At 43.7% G+C, this 23,859-nt stretch overlaps 1 protein-coding gene across 8 annotated transcripts in view; it reads right to left on the bottom strand.

The window, feature by feature from the left end:
* The window catches only part of SPG7 (SPG7 matrix AAA peptidase subunit, paraplegin), a 51,210-nt gene that overhangs the window by 18,514 nt on the left and 8,837 nt on the right, over positions 1–23,859 (bottom strand). For 7 of the 8 annotated variants that reach the window (XR_012154551.1, XR_012154553.1, XR_012154552.1 and 4 more), the window contains exons 3-10: positions 22,606–22,695; positions 17,070–17,311; positions 15,849–15,988; positions 12,499–12,601; positions 10,772–10,897; positions 9,954–10,116; positions 8,692–8,865; positions 733–857 (exon numbers count right to left, since the gene is read on the bottom strand). Coding sequence is in view for 5 of the 8 variants with exons in the window: in XM_073308263.1 (XP_073164364.1) it covers positions 733–857; positions 8,692–8,865; positions 9,954–10,116; positions 10,772–10,897; positions 12,499–12,601; positions 15,849–15,988; positions 17,070–17,311; positions 22,606–22,695 (1,163 nt within the window). In the remaining 3 variants the exon portion in view is untranslated. The remainder of the gene's footprint in view (positions 1–732; positions 858–8,691; positions 8,866–9,953; positions 10,117–10,771; positions 10,898–12,498; positions 12,602–15,848; positions 15,989–17,069; positions 17,312–22,605; positions 22,696–23,859) is intronic. The other variant, XM_073308264.1, reaches the window with a different exon arrangement.

Genomic DNA, 23,859 nt, shown 5'->3' with positions numbered 1-23,859 from the left:
CAATCTGCTGGAAGAGTGAGTCTTCCTTGCTGCTTTCAGAGTCTGTGTCCAGACTCTGCTACAAGTCCCATCCTAGCAAACATGTTGGACTCCCACTGTTAAATGGCTCTGAAAGTGCTCCTGGTTCAGGAGGATACGCATGCCAAGCAGGCTGCAAGGAAGAGAGTGGGTATCCAAACACAAGCAAGACAGAGTGAGGTAAGTAGTGCTTAATTTATAATGAAAGAGGAGCTGGGGCTCAAGCAATTTCTTTTTTTTTTTTTTTTTACTTTCATAACTGATGCGGCAAGCCCAGAGGTGCCGGGCTATGAACTGCCAAGCCTAGAGGTGCTGGGCTCAGCCCTGGCAAGCCCCAACACAAATTAAGGAGTGCAGGTAGCAGAGAGGAATGAATGGTGAAGGTGCATTACTAACCTGGGCTCCGCCCAGACAGGCAGTATTGGCTACAGAACCAGTTTAGGCAGCTCCTAGTTTCATGGAGAGAGGATACAGATACGCATGAAATTGCTGTCTCCATGACAAAAGGAGAACTCTAAAGCAAAGTTCTCAGGCAAGGCCAGATTTAAGCAAAGGGAGGAGCTAATACCATGGAGTCCCCGTAAGATGGGCAACACAGGATTGCCGTTCCCACTACTGCCAAACTTGGACTTTGCCAGAACAGATACTGACCAAAAAGTGAAGCTTTGTGACACCAGATTCTCACACACACAGATGGTGGGAAGGGATACATACCTGGAGCGTGGGAAGATCAATAAAAATGTGTCTGTCAAGCCTCCCGGGTCTCATCAGAGCATTATCCAAGATGTCAGCACGGTTGGTGGAAGCCAACACTATGACATGATCTGTGGTTCCCATCCCTGTAGCAAAACGAGAGCAGACATGAAGGGGAAGGATTTCTGTATCATAACGTACAATGCAGGCTTCATGTTGCTTGAGGCGCGATGGGAAGTGGAGAATCCCATCCACAGCTTTACAACATTCAGCCACAGTACATCTGTGGCATCCTTTGCGGCAGGCGAGACTGAAGACATTTACTTCTTCTTAGTCATGTGTGAAGGGGGGAATAGAAGTTGTGTGTGGGATCAGAAGCGGGTTATGGATTTTGGTCTTTCCTTGCACCCCTTGGTAAACAAAGGCATCCCAGGTGTGCGATACACAAGTATAAAGAGAGTCCAAGCCCAAAGAGCTTATAACCCAAACGAACAACATACAGATGAGGGACAGAATGCAACAAAAAAGGGACTGAGCAGCAATGTTCAGTGCACACAGCTCCTGGGTGCCATGATTTACACTTTTGTTTCCAGGCTGATAAGGATAAAAGGGAGTTATAGGGCTAACAAACCTGTGATGCTTGTGTGTTTTAAAGAGGGGCTTGTGGGAAGGGAGTCTGGCAGACAGGGTTTCACGTGTTGGGGGCCTCATGGAAGGCATGATGCCCAAGGCAGGAGTAAGGTACGAAGGGGCAGTTGCTCGTTTAGCTTAGGGGAGAGCAGAAGTGCCACATTGAGGCATCAAGCCATGCTGCTTATTATATTCCATCAGGTGCTCAGATGGCTATGGACATGGGTCACTCTAATACACTTGTCTCACAACAGCAGACATCAAGAGCCCTCAGAGCTGTAAGGCATGCAGCAAGCTTCCAGGGGAAGGGATGAGTGAGCATTCCACAATTCCAACAGCAAAGCTGCCAAATGTGTCAATATACTATAGCTCAGTGGAGAGTTTAAGGTTACAGGTAAGTCAGTGGAATGGCTCTATAGAAAAAAGCGGCTTGTTCTACAGTGAACATCAGTTCTTCCCCCCCCCCTAAAGGATGCCTTCTAAATAAGCTCCTGAAAAGGATGAAGCACGATCGTTCTTTGGTAATGTATTACACTGCACTTGAGAGCGTGATAAATAAGCAGAGAGACTGGCAGTCACCTGGGGGCTAACAAGCTTTATTCACAGGGCAGGATTAGAATGTACAGCGCATCATCTGCTTTGCAGCTGGGAAGACTCAGTCTTAAAATAGGTTGAACTATTAGAACAAACATAAAAACAAAAACCACTGACTGCACCCTCCTTGCATCAGCCTCTGTCACACTCGCTTTCAGTCTGGGTCCCAGTGGGTGGGAAACGTACAGCTCCAGGAAATCTAGATCAGCAGCCTTGAATCTATACTAATCCTCCCAGCATGATGTCACCTGGCTATTAACATGCTTTGGCCTCAGCATGCAAGCATCAGTCACAATGAGCAGTCTATAAAAGTAACACCTAAGAGTCCGTGACTGTGAATTAAAGCTAGTGCTGGGAATCCAGCTTGAAAAACCTTGTTTGCAGCACTCGTGAGACAAACCATTTCAAGGAAATGGTGAAGAGGATTTGGTTGATTTAACAAGTCCCCTGCTTCCTCCACCACTACTGTAACCAAGTACCTCAGCCTTACACATATAGCTTCACTGAAATACAGCCACTGTGCAGGGTGCAGAGCAGCTGTCAGGCCAGCAACTGGCTCACAACACAAGAGCTGGGAAGAGGGAGATTTTGGCCAAGGACTCAGGGCAAATAACTGCTTCTGAAAAGTGTTCATGTGCCAGCAATGCCCCTCTGCCATGTACATTGCCCAAAGCAGACAGTCTCTACGCAAAAGAATCAATGGACACAAAGCTGACATCAGGAATCATAACATTCAAAAACCGGTAGGAGAACACTTCAACCTCTCTGGCCACTCAGTAAAAGATTTAAGGATGGCAATTTTGCAACAGAAAAGCTTCAAAAACAGACTCCAACAAGAAACTGTTGAGCTTGAATTAATATGCAAACTAGACACCATTAAGTTGGGTTTGAATAGAGACTGGGAGCGTCTGGGTCATTACACATATTGAATCTATTTCCCCATGTTAAGTATCCTCACACCTTCTTGTCAACTGTCTAAATGGGCCACCTTGATTATCACTACAAAAGTTTTTTTCTCCTGCTGATAATAGCTTATCTTAATTAATTAGCCTCTTACAGTTTGTATGGCAACTTCCACCTTCTCTGTATGTATATCTTCTTACTATATGTTCCATTCTATGCATCCGATGAAGTGGGCTGTAGCCCACAAAAGCTTATGCTCTAATAAATTTGTTAGTCTCGAAGGTGCCACAAGTACTCTTGTTCTTTTTGCAGATACAGACTAACATGGCTGCTACTCTGAAACCTGTCGTAATGCAGACAGGATCTTGGCCTTAAAGGTCTCATCTATTCAGACATTGCAGAAGATTCGGGGGGATTGTGCTTCCTTGTCTGCTGTTTAGTTGTTTGTGCTCAGAAAATTCACTATTCAAACTGCTTATCTGTTCTGAGAAAGAGTTAAATTTATGAATATTGCCAGGCAATTTGAACAACTTGTAAATACAATACCACGCATCCTTGATCAGTGCTCTATTCTTCCCTTGCTGCATGACCAAAACTTGAAGAACATTGTCACAGATCTGATGGAGAGCAAGGTCGCCTGTATGCATGAGGAACACCACAATCATTCTCTGAATTGCACAGTGAAATTAACAAGACACAAACTTACATTCACTCAGTTTAGCTGGGCTTAACCACTCCTTCACTATCTCCTTCGAAGGATTTGCCTCACCCCCCTCCAGCTTTTTGGGGGGTTCCATGGGGCTCTGTCCTTGGTCCCCCTCTCCTTCTTCCTCTATACCTTATCTCTGGGTAATCTCAGGCACAAACACAAATATAAGCTATTCTATGACTCACAGATTTACCTCTACTCCAAACTATCTTGGCCTGTCTCTGACACCTACTTATCAATGTCTAGTGTCAGCTCAAGATCAACATAGCTAAAACGGAGCTCCTAATCCACCTTGCCCCCCAGCCCCCTTTCCTCAATCACTATGGACAATACACCATCCTGCCTGTCACTCGGGAGCATACCCTGGGTATCCAACTCAGATCCCTTAGGTCCTCACATCCAAATTATGTCTAAATCTTGCAGATGCTCTCTGCATACAATCTCTGAGATACAGCCTGTCCTATAGAAACACAGCATCAGAAATGTAGGGCCCGAAGGGACCTAAGAGGTCATCTAAATCCTGGTCTCTGCACTGAGGAAGGACCAAGTAAACCCAGATCATCCCTGACAGGAGTTTGTGCTGTTAAAAACTTCCAACGATGGGGATTCCACAACCTCCCTTGGAAGCCTGTTCCAGAGCTTAACTACTCTAAGAGCTAGAAAGATTTTCCTAATATCTAACCTAAATCTCCTTTGCTGCAGATTAAAGCCATTACTTCTTGTCCTATCTTCAGGAGCGAACAACCGATTATTGTCCTCTAACATATTTGAAGACTTATTTAGGTCCCTTCCTCAGTCTTCTTTTCTCAAAATTAAACATGCCTAGACTCTCTCCAATCTAACCACATCTTTCCTAAAGTATGACGTCCAGAATTGGACACTCCAGTTGAGGCCTCACCTGTGTCAAATAGAGCAGGACAATTACTTCCTGTGTCTTACATATGACACTTCCTTCAATACATCCCCGAATTATATTAGCCTTTTTTAGATCTGCATTGCACTGTTGACTAATAGTCAATTTGTGAGCCACTAAAATCCCGATTCTTTTCAGCAGTACTAACACCTAGCTAGTTATTCCCCATTTCGTAGTTGTGCTTTTGATTTTTCCTTCCTAAGAGTACTACTTTGCACTCTCATGTAAAACTCTCATCCAGGTTCACATCTCTGTTACTGAAACATCCTTCTCTCTGGCCTTACAAATGCAATCTTATCCCACTTGTATCCATTCAGAACACTGCTGCCAAATTCAGTCTCCTAGCCTCTCACTTTGACCACATCACCACCCCCACCCCCTTTTGCATCCCTCCACTGGCTCCCCCTTCTCTTTGCATTAAACGTAAGCTACCGGTCTTCACTTTCAACACCCTTCATGGCCCACCCCACCTGACCAGTCATCTCTTATTCACTATTAAGATGTCGACTCAAGCATCCAATTGGTCCATATCATTCTCCATCCCCCACTTGATACATTTTAAAACAAACACCTTTGTGCTTTCGCTGATGCTGTCCCTCATGCTTGGGAGGAGCTCCCTGAAAACATCTGCAAAACTAACTCATCCTCCTTCAAACTCTCCTTTTCCAGGATGCCTCCAAAAAATTTGACATTGGTTAGGATGCTGGTGTGCTGAGACCATGGCATATCATGCTGACTTACTGTCTTACTGTTTCCTTGTACTACCCCATCACTCTGTCTCCATCTGCTGTTTCTTGTCTTATACTCAGATTGCAAACTCGTGGGGGGTCAGGGACCATCCTTTTGTTCTCTGTTTGTACAGTGCCTAGCATACTGAGGTCATGGTCGATGACTAGGACTCCTAGGCACTACAGTAATATAAATAAATAAATAAATAAATAAATATTTCTTTTCAGAAGGCAGCCTGTGGCAATAGAGTGAAGAGAATCCATTTGTGCGTTAGTAAAGACTTTCTATAAAGCACATATTTCATATTCTGACACCTGTAACCCCTAATTTCGGAATTGGCAACTCACCAGGGTCTCCAGGACTACAGCTGCTTTCTATAAACTGGAGGAGACCGCAGACATTTTCATCTTTAAAAGAGGGGGGACTACACTTCCCAGAATGTGAAACTTCATTTTGGTCCAATGGCCCTCTACTTGAATCATGATGCAGTAGCTCGTGCTGCGACGTAGTGTCCTTCCAGGCCACCCTGCTGCATTAAAATGAGCGTGGCCATGGACAGTAGTTGGCCTGGGAGCCACTCCTGGCCTTTGCCCACCAAGAAACCTATTGTGCATTATACAGCTGAGGTGGTAATGCCAAGCCCAAGTAAGCTTACATCTTTGGTCAAGTTTCAGAGTAACAGCCGTGTTAGTCTGTATTCGCAAAAAGAAAAGGAGGACTTGTGGCACCTTAGAGACTAACCAATTTATTAGAGCATAAGCTTTCGTGAGCTATTGGTTAGTCTCTAAGGTGCCACAAGTCCTCCTTATCTTTGGTCAAGTTTTCCAAAGCTGAGGTATGCACAAAGCGTCAGGGACTGCGAGCATGGATTCAGAGTGGCTTTGGAACCCTGGCCCATGGCGCCTCCAGCACACTGTGCACTGGCTTCAAGGCCGTTCGTGGGCACAAGGCACTCAGCTGTCTGACTACTCAAGGCAAACTCATAGCTCATTCTCCCCTCCCCCGGCAGGGCTATCACAGAACCCATTCTGAAACAGTGGCACCCTGTAGACCCCTGCACAGTAGAACAGTCCATGTCCCTCCTCACCTCATACTACGCTCTAGCTTAAATTCCTCTCCTCTCAGGAGGGAGGGTACAAATCCATAACCACTGACAATCTTGTGAGAGACACAGGGGGATCACAGGTGCATTCTGATGAGCAGGCAGCTAGTGCAACTTCTCTTGCCAGCAGCTAAGGCTTATATCAAAGCACCCTCCTAAGGGGCAGCCTTACTGAGGAACAGGAACTTGGTGGGGCACAAATTGCAGAAGCTGCTCTACTCTCAGTCCAGCAGTGAATCGAATTCCAATCTCCTTCCTGACTGACTACACCCCAGGAAGCAGCCTGGAGTTCAGATCCCAGAAGGGCCTGCAGGAGAAGCATTTCTCACACCTCACCGCTGCACTGAATTTCTTGCATGGAGACAATTTGGGGAGGCAGCAAATTCCATGACAGTAAACAGGGGGAAAAAAGGGATCTCTCCCACCAAATGTATCCTAGAATCTGAACTATTCCCTGCTGGGCAGAGCCCTGACACATCTATTCCTTGTCCTGCTCTACAGTAATAAGACTCAGCTACAGAAGTAATGCAAGCTGGGTTAGTGCTGTAGGGGCTGACAGACCCCAGTTACAAACAAGAGCAGTCAAATGTGTGTTTTCCTTCATCCCATCAAGTCTCTTTGTAAATGCCCAAAATAAGCAGGGCCGACACCAGGTGGGGTCTAGCCAGAAAGACATTCAGAGGCCGGGCAGTGGCACCCAGGGCTGGCTTGCAAACCATAAGGCTGTCTCCCCTGATTTGGATGTGGATTTCCTAGCGAAGCCGGGAAGGTGGAGATTAAGTTAGAGGACAGCAGAGGAAATTTACTACATTGCTTACGTCCCTCTGGGACAACTAAATTTTAAATCCCATCAGGCTTTAAAATTACCTGTCTTGGACAGGTTGTAACAAATACTAAAGAATATTTAACGGCTGGCTAACCCCAAATGTTACCCACGAAACATAGTTCTGCCCTTAATGCAGACTAGCTTTACTTCACTTCTTCTGGGCTGTAAATTATCTCCATACAGTCACTAGTGGGAAGACATATTTCTGAGCTGAAACAATTATATAGTACATTAAAGAGCATCTTTGGGCTTCCTGGCCTCCTCCAGCCACAGTCTTTGATGCACATGTTGCCTTGGTTCTATTAGCAGGCTGCAAGATGATGCCAAAGTTATCTCCAGTGCACACACTGCCTCAGGACACCACAGCAAGCTCTTATCCGTCTCATAAGCCTTTAAAGTTACCACTAAACAAACCTACTCACCTGAGGATTTTAATTTTAGTCCTACCGCTGTTAGTAGCCAGAGATTATATCCTTTTTCCAATTCTATATGAAACTCTCATGAGGGCTGGCCCAATGATCCAGTGGCAGTGCAGAAATCAAGACCAAAGTCTGTCTCCTAGAAGTCTCCGATTACTCTCTAGCAACTACAGGCCCTGAAAAGACTCATGTCCAGTCTTCCAAAGACAGAGGAACGGTTGCTACAATGTGGGGCCTTTCAGTATACTGAGGAAAAATGGAGTGTGGTGAGGGGGAGCGAGGTGAAAATTGAGGTCCCAGAGGACTCTCACAGAGTTTCTTGTGGGGATGGCTGGGTAGGCTGCGGGGAGAAAGAGGGAAAACAGGAACAAAGTGTAAAGCACTTGGCTTTGAGAAACTCTCTGCTGAAGAGATGCAGCTGCTTCTGCTCGCCCTACGACACACGCTCAATACAGCAGCTGAGCAACAGAAAAGTACTCTTCTGGATACATCTACACTGCAACTACCCCCCACCCCCAGCTGGCCTGTGCCAACTGACTTGCGTTTGTGGGGTTCAGGCTAAGGGGCTTTTCAAATTGCAGTGTAGGAATTTGGGCTCAGGCTGCGCTCTGACCTTGCGGGGTCTTAAAGCATGGGCTCAGCCCGAGAGTCTACACACAATTAAACCACCCGCAGCCCGAGTCAGCTGGCATGGGCCAGCCAATGGTTTTTACTTGCTGTGTAGAGGTACCCTCTGGGTGAGGGATATATCTGCTATGTCAGAACAAGGCCCAGTGAGGCCACATTGACACCTGAGAACTCTGAAAAAGAGTCCAACTTTTAATGGCAGAGTCCCTCTCCCTACAGGTGTTCAAGAGCCACAGATTTCACCCGTCACGTGCAGTGGGATCTAGAGGAGACACTATCTGAGTTGGAGGCTTAGAGGGTTGCAGGACAGGGAGCATTGTGTGAGCTGCAGCTTGATGCAGTAGGAGACACTGGCAAGGGGAGGGGGATAATGGAGTTCAAGTCAATAGGGAAAAAGAGAAAATACTTAAACATGAGGAGAATGGTAAAGCAACATGACCGATAAGGGTGAAAAAGCATGTTTGAGAAGCTGAATCTTTATGGAGGCAGAAAAGGCCTCATCCCTGGCTGAGAGAAAGTAATACTAACCATCCATTTCTACCAGCAGCTGGTTTAAGGTCTGCTCCTCCTCAGTGTTGGAAAAGCCGGACATGTTGGTTGAGCGTTTCTTACCCACAGCATCTATTTCATCAATATACACAATACACGGGGCACGAGCCCTGGCTTCTTTGAAGAGGCTCCTTACACGAGCAGCTCCAAGACCTAGAGAAGGGCAAAGGGTAAGATGAAGAGAGAGTTGCAGGAATCAATCCTTACTTGCTATGCATTTTAATTATCTGTAGTACAGTTGTACCCAGAGGCCCCAACCGAGATAGTGCCCAGGCCCTGTACACACACAGGAAGTGACAGTCCCTGCCCTGAGAAGCTTACAGTCTAAAAAGGCAAGGCACACAAAGGCTGGGAGGGAAAAGTGGTACAGAGAAACACTTGTCCTAGGTCCCCTCATGGGTTAGGCACTAGAGCCCAGGTACCCTGAGTCCCTATCCACTGGATCACACGGCCTCTTAAGCTGAACTCAGTATGTTAGTCTGTCTGCACAACTGCTCTAGGAAAGCTCCGCACCCAACTGCAAACAAGCACACCTGCTCCTTTCACAGGGTTAGGGGTTTAAATGCTTAGCTACATTAGCAAACTGCATGCAGCCCCTGTGCTGTGCTTTACGGACTGGGTGCAGCTATATGTCGTTCCAGCTTTCTCCATTGGAAAGAGCGTTATACTCATGCACTGGGAATCCAGGGGATACATACGAAGAGGGCAGCCTCAACGGGAGTGATTTAGGTTTTTGAACGACGAGACAAGAGAACATATGTAAAGGCAGGGAAGTCAGTGAACGGATGGTTATAGAGTAAGGGCTCTACCCCAAAGAGCATGTGCGGTGTGTGGGTATTATTAGAAACAAACAAAGATGCATGGGAGTTCCCACACCACATCCTAGGTAGTAAGGAACGTTCCCGAAGGGTCTGAGGAAACCAGACTCTCTCGGATGAAGGCTTGCTGTAGACAACACGACGAAGAACTCTCTTCTAAACAGATGAACAGGTGAGAGGGAAGGAGTTTACATTCCCGTAGCTGCACTAATGGCACTGTCTATTGATGACAAAGTGTTTTATACCCTCTGCAGAAACACTCAGTCCTGCTCAAACACTCCCCATGCAAAGACAACTAGGAGTTCAGGTTCTTGTCACAGACATGGATAACGCTTACTCTAGATGGCAGCAACTTTGTGTGCTCCCACCACAGATTGCTTTACATCTTCTCTTTTCTTCCTAACAGAAGGTCAGAGGACTTACCTCCTATTACCTCCACAAACTCAGAGCCAGCCATTGCCAGGAACGGCACTTGTGCCTCTGTAGCCACTGCCTTTGCCAACAAGGTCTTTCCACAGCCTGGTGGTCCAAGTAACAAGGCACCTTTGGGCACTTTGGCCCCAAGCTGGAGGTAGCGCTCTGGGCTCTAGAATTACAACACAATTCCATCAGGTATCTGGCCTCATGAGCAGTGTTTCCAGAAGAAAAGACTTGTGCAGAGGTTCACTGGATGCTTTTCCCAACATATGTAACAGTAGCAGCAGCTGCCGGCTCGGGACTCATGTGAACAGCAGTCTGTCCTTTCTCCCTCAGGAACCAGACAATACAGAGTCTGGCTTTTGCCGTCACTGACCAAAGCCTTGGAAGACCGTCAGCTTGTTAAAACGGAGGCTGCTCAATATCCCCACAGGACAAAGAAGAAGAATGAGCCCTACGCCCCAGGCTGCCAGACTATTCCAGGGTACCACTGGTAAATGCAACAGCACTCTTATTTTGTTTCTCTCTTTTCGGGTGGAGGAAAGGCAGAGGAGGGGATTACAGGACACTTGAAGCACGGCAGGCACCAGGCATCTTATTCACAAAGGACAGGAGCCACAAGCCAACCTGATCTTGAGTCAAACACTCTCTTTCAGCAGAGAGAATCTCCACAACCTCCTCTTGTCTCTAGTGCATGCACCAGATTTATGCAGATAAGAAAGCTAGTAACAGCTGGAATCACATTGCATTCACATGGGCTGTCTGGCAGATTTGCTCCCTCCACTTCCACCTCTGTTTGTACCAAGCATATTTGAGGCTCTTACCTTCAGATAATCCACAAATTCCTTGACCTCCATTTTGGCCTCGTGCATTCCTGCTACGTCCTTGAAGCTGATCCCTTTCCCAGACTTCCCATCCACAATGGTAAAACGAGCCATTTTCAGCTGGTTCTGTGGAGGACAGCACACTCTGAATTCTAAGGGCACAGTACTGATGAGGGAGATGGGGGGGGGGAGGCCCCCACACTGGATAGGCTGTGCAAGATCAGGCAGTGGAATACACTTTTTTTTTTTTTAATGGGAGGAGGCATAATATATGAATGTGATCTTCCCATATGAAGTGCATTACAATGCCCACTGTCTCTCTTGTTGTTGTAACAGAGCAGAATGATTCTAGGCCCCATGTTCAGTAATGTACTTTCATGAAAAGGTTTCCTCCTGTGGATGCTGGGGGGTACTGTGACTCAACAACTTAATTAACCAATGTTTTATTAGTAACAGGCATAGAGGAAACCTGCAGCAATTCCCCCCATACATCAACTGAGGGCATTTAATTCAAAATCTGTGCACATTACCCAAATCTCTACGGTTTGTCAAGAATCCCTGCTCTCCAATTCTCATTGACCCTAGTCCTTAGTATAGCTGAGCTGGTTACTATTGGTACAGTTTGAAGAAATAATGAGAATTGATGGTTATTTATCATCCACATTGTTATAAACACACAAACCCCACCATTACCGGGTGCTGCTGCAACAGTTACTGTTCCAAGACAGTCCAGGAATGGAACTATAGGCTCTCAAGTAGACCAGGGCCCACATTTTAGCCTCCTGGTGCGTGTTAAGCCACAGTGACAGTCAAAACAACAATTTAGTTAAATACCCTCCTTGTAACTGCTTATTATGCTCTGCTGAAAACAGCCACTAAGACTTTATTTATTTATTTTTAAGAGGAAAAAAAGTTTAAAGCAGTTCAGGCCCTCAGACCTGCCGGCTTCTTCAAGTGAAAAAAGAGTTAAACACGGTGGAGCTAATTATGCTCACTTCCACAAAGACAGGATCTAGCCCTTAAAGCCCCCCTAACACTCAAAGCTTTCTAAAGCACTTTGTTCCATTCAAGCAGTTACACTTCACTCCATAAAAAAAGTCACCCAGAGCAAGATGAAGGTTGCACAGGAAGGGGCTGCTGGGAACCACCTTAATGGGCGATTTAGGGTCTCCACTCTTTTCATCCAGAAGCCCCCTCAGTTACTGCTCCTGCATGTGAGCAGACTTATGCAAGTTGCCTCAGCTGATTGAGAGGCAGGGATTTGATTGATGTTGCAAGCGGGGTATGGGCGGGGAGACGCCAGCCCATAATGAAATCCAGAATTTGAGCAGATTTTAAAAATCAAGAAGTTATTTTGCAAAACCCAGAGATTCCTACTCCTGGCTGTATGGGAGGCTTGTTGGCAGGACAAAACGAAATACACCATTTGCAGCTGCAACTCATTAGTGAGTTTTGAGAATAGCATAGTAAACGGCACTGGAAATTCACTGAGCTCAGCCCTTCCTGCAGTCAGGGAAAGAGGGCCTCAAGTGAAACCAGTTACTGTACAATCTAGTCAGCTGATCAGGAAAAGATGCAAGATATGACAGGACCGCACAGTCCCTGGCATCAGCTAATTCTTGTCCTCTGTTGACTTTATCGGGGAAAGAGCAGGAAATTGCGCCAGCACAAAATGAGACTAACCAAGAGCTTTAAAACAACTATTATACAGGACCTAAACTACTTACAAAAGCGCTGAATCCTCCTTCCCTTCCTGCCATCCCAGCAAGGCGGAAGATGTACCACAATATGGCTACACCAACAGCTGCCATTCCCAGGGCATAAAGGGCACTGAAAAGAGGACAGCTAGTTAAGTACAAATTTAAGCATCTAGCCATGAGATAGTTATTAAATTAGTAAACATTACCCAACTGTTATCTGTTTTCAGGATGTTAAAGGTCCTGGCAGTTAGGCTAGCAGTGCAGCTATAGGGTGAGGAGTGACTGAGGATGTTGTACATTTTGTAGTGATAATCAAGGTGGGCCATTTCCAGCAGTTAACAGAAATGTCCGAGGAGCGGGGGGAATAAACATGGGGAAATAGTTTTACTTTGTGTAATGACACATCCATTCCCAGTCTCTATTCAAGCCCAAGTTAACTGTATCCAGTTTGAAAATTAATTCCAATTCAGCAGTCTCTCGTTGGAGTCTGTTTTTGAAATCTTTTTGTTTTAATATTGCAACCTTTAGGTCTGAGATCGCGGGACCAGAGAGATTGAAGTGTTCTCCGACTGGCTTACGAATGTTATAATCTTGGCGTCTGGCTTTCCATCTCTTCCAGAGTTATATCTGCTCGTAACAACAAATGGGCTAGATCGTCACAGATTCTGAGCTGATCCAGCATAGCCAATCTGATGGCGAACAGGCAAAGGTGGCAGCCAAGGGCCAATTTGGCTCCCAGTGTAAATCAGAGTCACCTCAGGGCTGCTCTAATCTATGCTGGCTGGCAATGGTCCCCAGGGGACATTACAGAGCCAAGGATTGCTGACACGCAAGGCACTCTGGTCAAATCTCTTACATGCCCACTATGCCGGAAGCAGATAGAACAGCAACCAGCATTGCCAGGGGAATTTGCAGATGCACCCTTAGGACAGCTGCCCGGCCTCTTTGTGCTGCTGATCCGCATGGCGGGCCCAAACACTACAGCTCCAATGCAGCTCCAGGCACACAAACTAGAGTTTACTCTGCCTCCTACATCAGCAACAAGATTCTCCATTAAGTTCCAACTACGGAATCTTTTTGGCAGTAAGAGGAAGGATGGTCCAGTAATTTGGGACTTATGAGACCCCAGTTCAAGTCCCTGCTCTGCTAGAGACTTCCTGTGTGACCTTGGGCAAGTTACTTAACCTCTCTGTGCCTCAGTTCCCCCATCTGTAACATGGGAGTAATAGCCCTGCCCTACCTCTCAAGAGGATAAATACATTATGATTGTATGGCCGTCAGGTAGTATGGTAATAGGGGGGCCACAGAAGTATCATACATGGAGAAATAAGAGGCAGAAAGAATGCAGCTGGGTTGATAGACCTTAATCTGCAGTGCTGGCAGTTAAGAAGTCAAATTTGACTTGTCAACTGAGCAAACAAGGGGTTGATCCTGCAAGGTACCAAATGCTCTGTTCTCTGAAAGAAGCAAATTTGAGTTGCCAGCGCACAGCACTTTACCAGATCAGGCTCTAGGTCTTGAAGCCACTGAGAATACGGAACCCCACAAGATCACCTTTAGAAAGTCTATTTTCAGAGCAGAACAGTTTTGAAAGGTAAAGAACAGCTAGAAGTTCAGACTCCAGGGGGCTAGTATACAAAAATTGTAAATCTACAAATGTGAGGTAGAGATCTCAGGCCTTATGATCAAAAACTAAAACCAAATTGCTGAATCTTGAAACATTTATTCAAGCAAATTGCCAGCTCTAGGACTTGGCAGCACAACACAAGACCACACCCAGGTTTCTCTTTTATATGAAGCATTTTCTAATACCTTCATAAAAAGTATGTTTGGCATCCAGGGTGAAAGTTCCAGGAGAGGAAGTTACACATCATAGCCAACCATGATTGCTAAGGGAAAGATATGTCTGGTCTGCTGCGCTTCACAAACCGCTGAGAACAGAACCCTTGCACACCCATTTAATGCTGCCACCATGATACTAGTTGCAAGTATGTGGCTAGGGAATGCTGAAAGACAGCTCTGGCTCCTCTGAACCAGCAAGGTAGCTTGAAACACCATGCCTTCTTTTTGGAGAGGGGACCTCTTGGGTTGGCAGATACAGGATTGCAACACTACACATCTTTGTTGGTGGATTAGAAAGAATACACAATTAAGAATACTCCCTATGGTGGAGTCTCCACACATACTCTTACGGAAATCTTCCCTGTACAACACCATATCTCCTCTCAGGGACAGAGGTGCTTCTGGACTCATTCAAATCCCCAGTGAGTGGGCTTTATAAATCTGTTTTTCATTCTGGATTCCATAAATCTCGGTTTGCAAGAGCTGCCAGTTGTAACAGAAGGACAAATAAACCACAGCAGCAGAAAACAGACCACAAAATGTTGGTGCTAGTGTTTGAAAACACAAAATAAATTCCAGCCAGCAGTTGATTGACAGATTTCTTCCTTCTTTTGCTCTTTGCTCACTCACCTGTTAGAGGCGCATATTAGAATTAAAACATTAACCTTTGCTGAATTGTTTTGACAAAGGATCCTCGTTTTGGATAACAAAAAAAAGTCTATAAATGTAATAGGAATACTCACTTCTCATTGACATTTTGTGTCTTATCATTAAAGCTGTTTTGCTCAGCATGTGGCTGTAAATCTGAGTCAGTGTCAGACCCGGTTATCTGTCTGAACTGCAGCGCCTGTTGTAGTGGGTTAAAGCTAAGAATATATTTTTATAACCTGGCTCACTTCAAAATAAACCAGTCTCAATTTTAAAGCATTATAAAATGGGGAAGGCTCATTATGGATCTAGCATTCTCTCCAATGGGTAATTTAAACGAGGGACCAATATCATGTTTGTTGAGCCCACTGTGTTATGGGTTTTATCATGGTTTGCACTATAATAATTGATTAAAGACATAGTGCTCAATTAGGAAAACTACTGTTACAAAAATCCATAGTGACTGATAATGGATTTTTCTCAGATGTGCAGATTCTATTCTGCATGCCAACAGAAGGAGTTTTTCTGCAGGCACAGCACCACCTCCTCCCCGAACCACATTAGTTAAGTGACAAAAGCACTTTGTCAGCATAGTTGCATCTACACTAAAAACTTTTGCCAACACAGCTATGTCGATTAGGGGGCTGTTTTTTTACACACTGACTGACATAGCTATGATGACAAAAACTTGTAGTGTAGACCTGGCCTAAGTTTTAACATGTCTTTTAAAGACGGGGCTACTTCTGAAGGCCACACGTGAGCTCTTCAGGGCAGGGACCATCTCTTCGTTATGTGTGTGTACGGTGCCTTGCACTGCAAGGCCCTGATCCCTGACTGGGGCCCCAGGCACTACCACAGTACAAATAAGTGATCAGTTAACATCATACTTTCCAAAAAAGCCTGTGCGTTTGTAGGAGACTGGGATCCTGTCCTTCACATCAATATTCAACTCCTCCTCCGCTGCTCGCAGCTTCTCTTCAAACTTGTCAATATTTGCCACCTGCATCCTGTACATCAGGGCAAGCCTCTGGGGACATGAAATCAAGAGAACCATATTGCAGAGTGAGGATAAAGCAGAAACTAGGTCACCTATCTGCAGTGGATAGTTAGAATAAAGGCCTCTCTAAATTATGGGTTACCCTCTTGCCAGCAATACCAGTGGAGCGTGAGAAAGTGGCTATGGGACCAGAAGTCAGGACTAAAGGAGAAAACACTTCTTTTAAAGTTACAATGACTTTGCTGTGAATTTTTAAGGACAAAATCTGCTGAAATCCAGCAAAGAAGTTAGTCTCTGCAGACAAGGAGATGCAAGGACTTTGTACACAAGTCAGAGGATAGATTTAATCCTTGAAAAGTTCACATTTACTGATACCTTGAGCCTGCACTTGCTCTTGCACTTGCTCTGCACATGAAGATCTCAGAAATCCACAGGAATCGAGTTTCTTGTGCTTAATGTAGATTTCTTAGATACCATCTGCACCCCACATAGACAGTAATGGCTTTCAGCGATCAGAAGTTATCCAACTAAATAATAGGCCAATCACCAGAGAAATAATTTACTGTCTCGCCAGTTTCGGTTTCTCAGTGGTGACAAGCCCAGCAGCCTGTGTCCTAACAGGCACTCACACTTCTTTTGGTTTTAAAAAGAAACAAAAAGGCATGTATTATTAGTGCTTGTCAAACATCTGGAACCAGCTTCCACACTGGTTGCTTTGAATATTATGTATTTTCCTAAGCCAGCCAGTGGTAAAAAATTACTACCAATTCCTAGCTCCATGAATCATCTTAAATTGTGCTGATATTAGGGATAATTTTTTTAAAAATCTAACTTTTCCAAAATCTGCAATGGATTTTCTGACTTCCTCCCAACCAGTGGTGATGGGGGAGATTCAGACAATATTCTTTATAAAACAAACAAAAAAAAGAGACTGATTCATTTCTCAGTTGGTATAATTGACAAGAGTCACACAGAACTTCAAAGACAAGGAGGAGAAGGAAATCAGTAATGAACAAAACAGCAGCTGGGGCTTTAATGGAAATACATTTAAGAAACTCTTCCCAACAGCTTAATCTGGAATTATTCATTCTAATTGTACAAAGACACTCACAGGCCGTCCAAATACAACAGCTCCTGGGTGCAGATAAATTTGCACAATATCACTCTCTGGAACCACCTGAATGCTCTGGACCTCCCCCTTCGCCAGCATCTCATTCACAAAGTCATTCCAGGAAATGTTGACCCCGCTGATGGTCAGTGAATTTAGCAGGCTCATAATGACAGCTATCAGGAAGAGCGTCCGCAAACGCTCACGATACATCTGATCTTCCCGTTCCTTGCGTTTCTTTTCCTCTTTATAAAAAAGAAGAGATATGAGAGGAGAGACAGGGGAGTATATAATGATTAAGCTCTGTGATCCAGAGAATAGAAAATTACACAATAGACCAAAAATTGACCAGCTACATAGTTTGGTATGAGTCCTAAATTTGATTGGTCTAGGAAAGCTATACTCGGAAGCAGCATCGAGTTTGCTGCGAGGTCTTGTAAGGCCAGTTTTCCAGATGAGCTGAATGAAGTCCAAGGTCACATGTCTTGTCCAAGGTCACAAAGTGAGTCAGTGTTTTAGGTCACATTACAATCCAGGACCTTGCTGGCTCCCAGATCTTGTCAGACCGCAAGGCCTCCTCTTCTCCACATGTTAAACAGTATCAACTCAAAAGCCTGTTTATTAAAGTACATGCAGCCAGATCCAAAATTAACAGTTGCTAGGAAGGAGGCAAAGTTTGCATTCTATTAGCTAGCAAATATTTGCTTGTATCATGGAGTCTGTTTTAGCTGCTGCCACGTTCAGCAGCTCCCCAGTGCCCCAACAGCCTAAGCAGAGAGACTGTGTGCACTGGATACAAGGGAAGGTCAAGTTTTTCACTTCAACTGTCAATTCAGTAAGAAGAGGAAATGAAGTGGCACAAAGAGCCAAAAATTTACTTTTGGAAGCTACCCTCAGAAATCAAATTCTTCATCTCCATACTGGATAATCTCAAACACATTTTGGAAAACTTTGATCAGCGGCTTGTTTTTATTTAAATCTAATCCTAGTCCAGAAGGCTTTAGAGGGTCAAAATCCATTAACTAGTTAGTGAAAAGTCAATTCATCAAGAATCCCAGCCTACTCTAAACTGAGGAACCATTTCAGCTGCCTGGATGTAACCATTTCAGCGGCCTAATACATGTATAGATCAAACAAAACCACTGGAGCATCATTACTGGAATCAAACGAAAGGCTTTGACTACAGTAACCCCCTCCATATATTGCATTTTTCTATACTGTAACAAACCAGTGGCCCAACTAGTCTGGTTGCTGCTGGCTGATACTATGCTGGAAATTTTGAGAGAATGAGTAAAACCCACCACAATGTTCTTGGCCAGTTGTGCAATAATACAGCACAAATCACTTCCTGACCAGCTCTTGATCAACTGATGTCCTAAACCAAAAAAGGTTGACAACATTTACACTATACAGAATAATAAAATGATTATTAATATTACACAAGCATCTAATAGAGGCATCTAATCTGCACTGCATCTTACTAAACTATTAGTCTCAATAATATCCTGCAACAGTGAGTTACACAGTTTAATTATATGTGGTGTAAAAAATGCTTTTTTAATAGACTACTGGAAGTTCTGTAGGTACCATAGATGGATTTGTTTCAATGACATGCTCACTTTTCATCTTACAATGCCAAAAACACCTAGTCAAGTAAGTAACTTTATAATGCAATTAGAAGGCTTGAGAACCACAGGAGAATCAATGACTTGTGTGTCTTAGTATTTGCATCTAACCTGTTTTTTAGAATCCTGGCATTTTCCAGACTTCTTCAGAAGATTTAGAAGATTGCTGCCTTTAAAGGACTGTCAGGGCAGAATGTTTAATTTCAGTTGCTGACCATCATGTGATAAAAAAAGACAGTCCTCTCCCCATTTATATGGTCGAATCTGGATGTTCTTGATATACAATTTACCACCATTGGCACCATGACATACGTAAATACCATTCTACACATAGAAATAAATTAACTCTTCACCACTGGATTTTTAGAGTGTCTGCCTGCTGCAGCCCAGATTAGGTTTATTTGCAAATTCATAACAAAGACATCTACACTGGCATTTATCTCTAGCCACCAATTAGACCCTACACAACACAACAAAACCAAGGAAAAAAATATGACCCAGTCATCAGACCCCAGGAAGTCCTCTGTCCTTCAGATATGCAACATCATTTTTCACTTCTCCCTAGCTCTGTTCTATGTTTCCAACAAGAAAGGTCTGTGACTAAATAGAAACAATACAGCTTTTCAGATAAAGTCATAGTTTCAGAACACAGTGACAGCTCAGGATCTGTGTGCAGCTCATCCCCTTTTGTTCTTTCGTGCCATCTTCCCACCCAAGTTATCAGCTAGATCCAGCTACACTAAAATGAGTAAATTCATCACAATGCTATAATCTAACATCCAGCAACGTCATTAAAAGGAGAACAGCGTTAGCCAAGGATGATAGAAACCTTAAAGCTAGACGATATCCCGCTCCATTAAATGAGAACTATATAAACAGACAACAACTTTCCTTTCTACAAACAATGGAGGCAACTCTGGGAGAGGTGAACCCCCGCACAAAAGGAATCTAAGTGCAGCAAAGATGATTTTCAATGAGATCTCAGATGGAAAAGCAACACCCCAGGGAAATGCTGTTAAAGCACTTTTCCTTTCTAAGTTTCAGATGAAATCAAGACAGATGCATGAAATATTTTCCTTGATCAGAGTATGGGGCTTTCCTCATCTTTCTCTCTTCTCTTCTGAGAAGCGGCCATAATCTTGAGAACGTCACTGAAAAAAGATCATGTTGAAATCGGAACTTGCCATCAGACATGTTGCTATGATGAACATTTCTGGATTAATGCAAATTGGAAGCACCTTCACCATCAAAACTGCAGCTGACCACTTTCAGATGACAATGCCTTAGAAAACTGGAAGAAAGACATTTATTGCTACGAGAGAACTTCTACCAGTCCATATTCAGGGAAAGCAGAGACAGCTATGCAATTCAAACTTCCTGATTTCTGTACCTCTATCATCCTGCTACTTTGGTTTGTCAGAAAATGCAATCACTTTCGCCATGCAGTATTCATATTACAATGTAAACTGCCCACAATAACTATTCAATCAATAAGTAATGGTAGCTGGAAGAGACACTTGCAAACAACCACTGTGGGAACACTTCCAGCTCTTTAGTCTCAAAGCCTTCATGAAGAAATGATTTGCCATTAACCCCGAATCTGAACTCAGTGATTAAAAGCTTGCAAGGGCTGAGGTGACAGTCCAAAGAGTTCTTTTTAATAATTACTGCAGAGACAGTCTTTCTGCTAGAGACACGGAGGAGAATTCCACCTCCCAAAGTCAAATTATCCATTAATCACAGGAGAAGGGCCACGGAACACAGCAGGTTACTGTTTACAAATTTTAATAGCCACAATACTTCTTGTAGGATCTCTGGTCACAATCATTCTGTGTGGTCTTCCAGGCAGCAGAAATCCCAGGCTTAGAAAAAGAACATTCAGTAAAGACCATGTGGTATTTGTATTAGCATCCCACTGTACATTCTCTCTCTGTTCCTTGCACGTGGTTTGAGCAGTGGCCTAAGTTTGGCTGCCTGAACTGACAAGACCCTCACTCCTGACCTACAGACCTCAAAGGCTATAGATTACCACCATACATGGGTCTGAAAGTGTGCATGGCATTTAGTTGGCCAGATGCAGCCTGATGGTCCCACCAGCATGTTTGGAACCACAAAAAAAAAAAAAAAAAAAAAGTCATGCCTTTTGTACTGTCTCAATCTTTGTATTTAAGTGAAAATGTAGTTAAAAATTAGTCATTATAAAACAGAACTATAATGCCATTGTCAAACTGCAATTATATTGTGTGACAATAAAGTGGAGCCCTCTTTGTTTGTAGATTTAGCCTTCATCCAAAGTTCCAGAAAACGAACAATAGCACCACAGAAGGTGCAAGCCTAGATCGGCCTTTATTCACACAGACAAGAGTCCTGGCATCAACTGAGACGAAGAAGAAATTCTCAGATGCTAGTTCTTGTCTTATAGGCCTCTGTCACATTTCAGCAGATACCACAATACATACGGAAGAGCATGAGGCTTTTCACATGGGACATTTCTGACATCTTTAAAATAAATCCTTAAGCCAGGATACAGTACATTCCACCAGCTAGGGGACTTTCTAGCGGGAAATTCATGATACACAGAATCAAACTGCAAGGCTTGTCACAGACTGGGAACTTTTCCAGTCCCTTATACTTGGGGGGATGGGATGGGAGGGCAATTTAGTCACTTTTCAAAGCCGAGTCAAATTACACTTGTAAAAAAAGGGAATACAGTGACTGCCTATCCCCCTATAGGAAAGCTGCTGACAACACCAAGGGGCACTGTCAGGTCAGTTTAGACTCAAGATATAGGTGCTGTGAAACCAAGCTATTAGAAAGTAGAAAATCAGTAGAAAATCTCAGTGATTTTTTTTTAAATTTAAATTGAAACCATTTTGAAAGAATAACATCCTCCTGAGGTGTTTGCAACCCAAAACACTGCAGTATCCTAGGAAGATCAGAAAATTAAACCTATTAGAAATTGCGGCCTTGTCTACACACAACAGTTGTACCACTTTAGTTAAGATACTTTAGAAACCCACGTAGTTCTATCAGTGCAACTCCCTTGTGGGGACACACTTCAATCAGTTCAAGAGTGCCTGGTATCTGCTCAGCTTAACTAAATGCACCAAATTAGCTAGAGTTTTCTGAACAGATTTAGTGAAATTGGTACAACTTGTGTTTAGACAAGGCTTAACATAAAAGTGAAATTGACTAATTTATTTCCAATGTACAAGTTCAAAAAGACAAGAAGTACACAGCTGAAGTGGTGAAATGTAGATTTTAATATTTCCTTAGATTTCATTTTTGTTAGGTGATATTAGTAACAAAGGTAAGGACTCAAATATTTCCACTGATGATAATCAAAATTTGCCTACAGGTGAAGAAAGAAAAATGCTGTTTGATAACTTTAATTAGAGTTTGATTTAAGGACATTTACTTTGCATATTTTGACATGTGATGTTGACAATTTATCTTTTAACAGTTATAAAGCTTTAATTTTCTGAATCTCAATATCTACTGTTAAATAATTTTCTGGACCACACCACTATAATTTCCTGCAACTCTAAATTTTGACAGACGTTGATTCTTTTTAAGCTTTTTAGAAAAATTTTATCTATTATCAATTTAAATTTTTAAACATCTGCAAAACCTAGATATACATTACAAAAAACAAATTGATGTACAAAAGAGAAATAAAAACCTTTGAACAAAGCTTGGACATGTATGGATTAGACTCAGCAGCATGTGATTTATAAACCTATGACTGAGAATACTTTACAGTTATGGCTCCGGTATACAGTGCAATACCTAGCACTATTTAGCATTAACATGGATCTTGCATGTTCTCCTGCACATACTCACACACGGAATGACACTCCAATTTGGAATCGTCATTTCATTAAGTATCCTCTGTATCAAAACTTCATACATACCCTCATCCTCCTCTGGAGACTTCCCTTTGGATCCTTCATTCTTACTGCTATTCCACCGAGACCCTGAGGTACTAAAATAGTAAGTGCCACCTATAGACAAATAAATATGGAAAAGGATAGTAATTGAAGCACTTAGTTCTGGGACCCAGGAAGAGAAATTAGACATACAGTACAAGCTTTGAATATGTCAAGTGTTAAATTCTGCCCTCCCCTACTCATGTGTAACTCTCATTAACTTCAGTGGAAACTGGGTGCACACATCAGAGGGAGGAATGTGACCAAGACTGAGGAAACTCTGAATGTTATTTCTAAATTAAATGTTTGGGGGTTTTTCAGCAATCCAGTCAAAATACAGCTTTGTTTAGAAATTATTCTAAGATGGCAGACAGTCTTTTGGAGAGAATTCTCCACCAGTTTCTAGTTATTAAACTTTCCTATAGAGTAACAGAAAATTTGGAGTTTATCAATGCACTAGTTTCAGTATCCTTGTACTACTGGGTGTGAACATATACTAATGGAAATGTTGTCTGTGTTGCAACTGAAGAACACAAATCTGTCCATACATACACATATCATTTAAAAAAACACCGCTATCACTAGTAGTAAACACTCTGAGGGGGAGCTTCCCTTTATGTGCCAGGGAGCAGCAAAGAACTCAGAAATGAAAATAAATGATTTGAGGCTATTACTTGCACTCTCCATGGAAAGGCAGGCAAGCCTAGAAATGACACTACTTGACAGAAGTTACCCCTCACTGGAGAGTTCACTTGCAGTTGTGCAGAGTGTGTGGATGTCCCTCCCAGCCATCACTTTAAAGAGGCATCCATGTGTTTTCAACCACAACACAGACATAAAGGGTTAACACGTTGCAGCACAGCGCGCAGGCTCATGTTCACCAGCTCCAGAACAATGGCCCTGTGTAAGTCATGATTTCACAGACTGTATAAAAATCAGGAAATTAGCCCAACAACATGATTTTTCTAATCGTGGGGAGGCAGAAGCATCCCTGCTGCTGGAAACACCATGGTATTGGGCTAAGATGACTGCTCGGGCCAGGGAGGATCTCTCACCACATGGCATCAGCTGGTCAGCCTGGCAGAGGGCAGGGATTGGGGCCTGGCTTGCTTCACACACAGCTCCAGTCCAGGCCACTGCTGCTGCTTCCTTTCCAGCCAGCCAGCCGGAAGGGGGGCGGCAATGGCAACACATGGTGATTAGGAGCCCCCGGCAATGCCAAGGAGACACTACAGCGCC

The sequence above is a fragment of the Lepidochelys kempii genome, chromosome 12 (genome assembly GCF_965140265.1).
Source record: "Lepidochelys kempii isolate rLepKem1 chromosome 12, rLepKem1.hap2, whole genome shotgun sequence".
Taxonomy (NCBI): domain Eukaryota; kingdom Metazoa; phylum Chordata; order Testudines; family Cheloniidae; genus Lepidochelys; species Lepidochelys kempii.
Note: the sequence above shows the minus strand (reverse complement) of the source record. Positions and strands in the feature narration are given on the sequence as shown.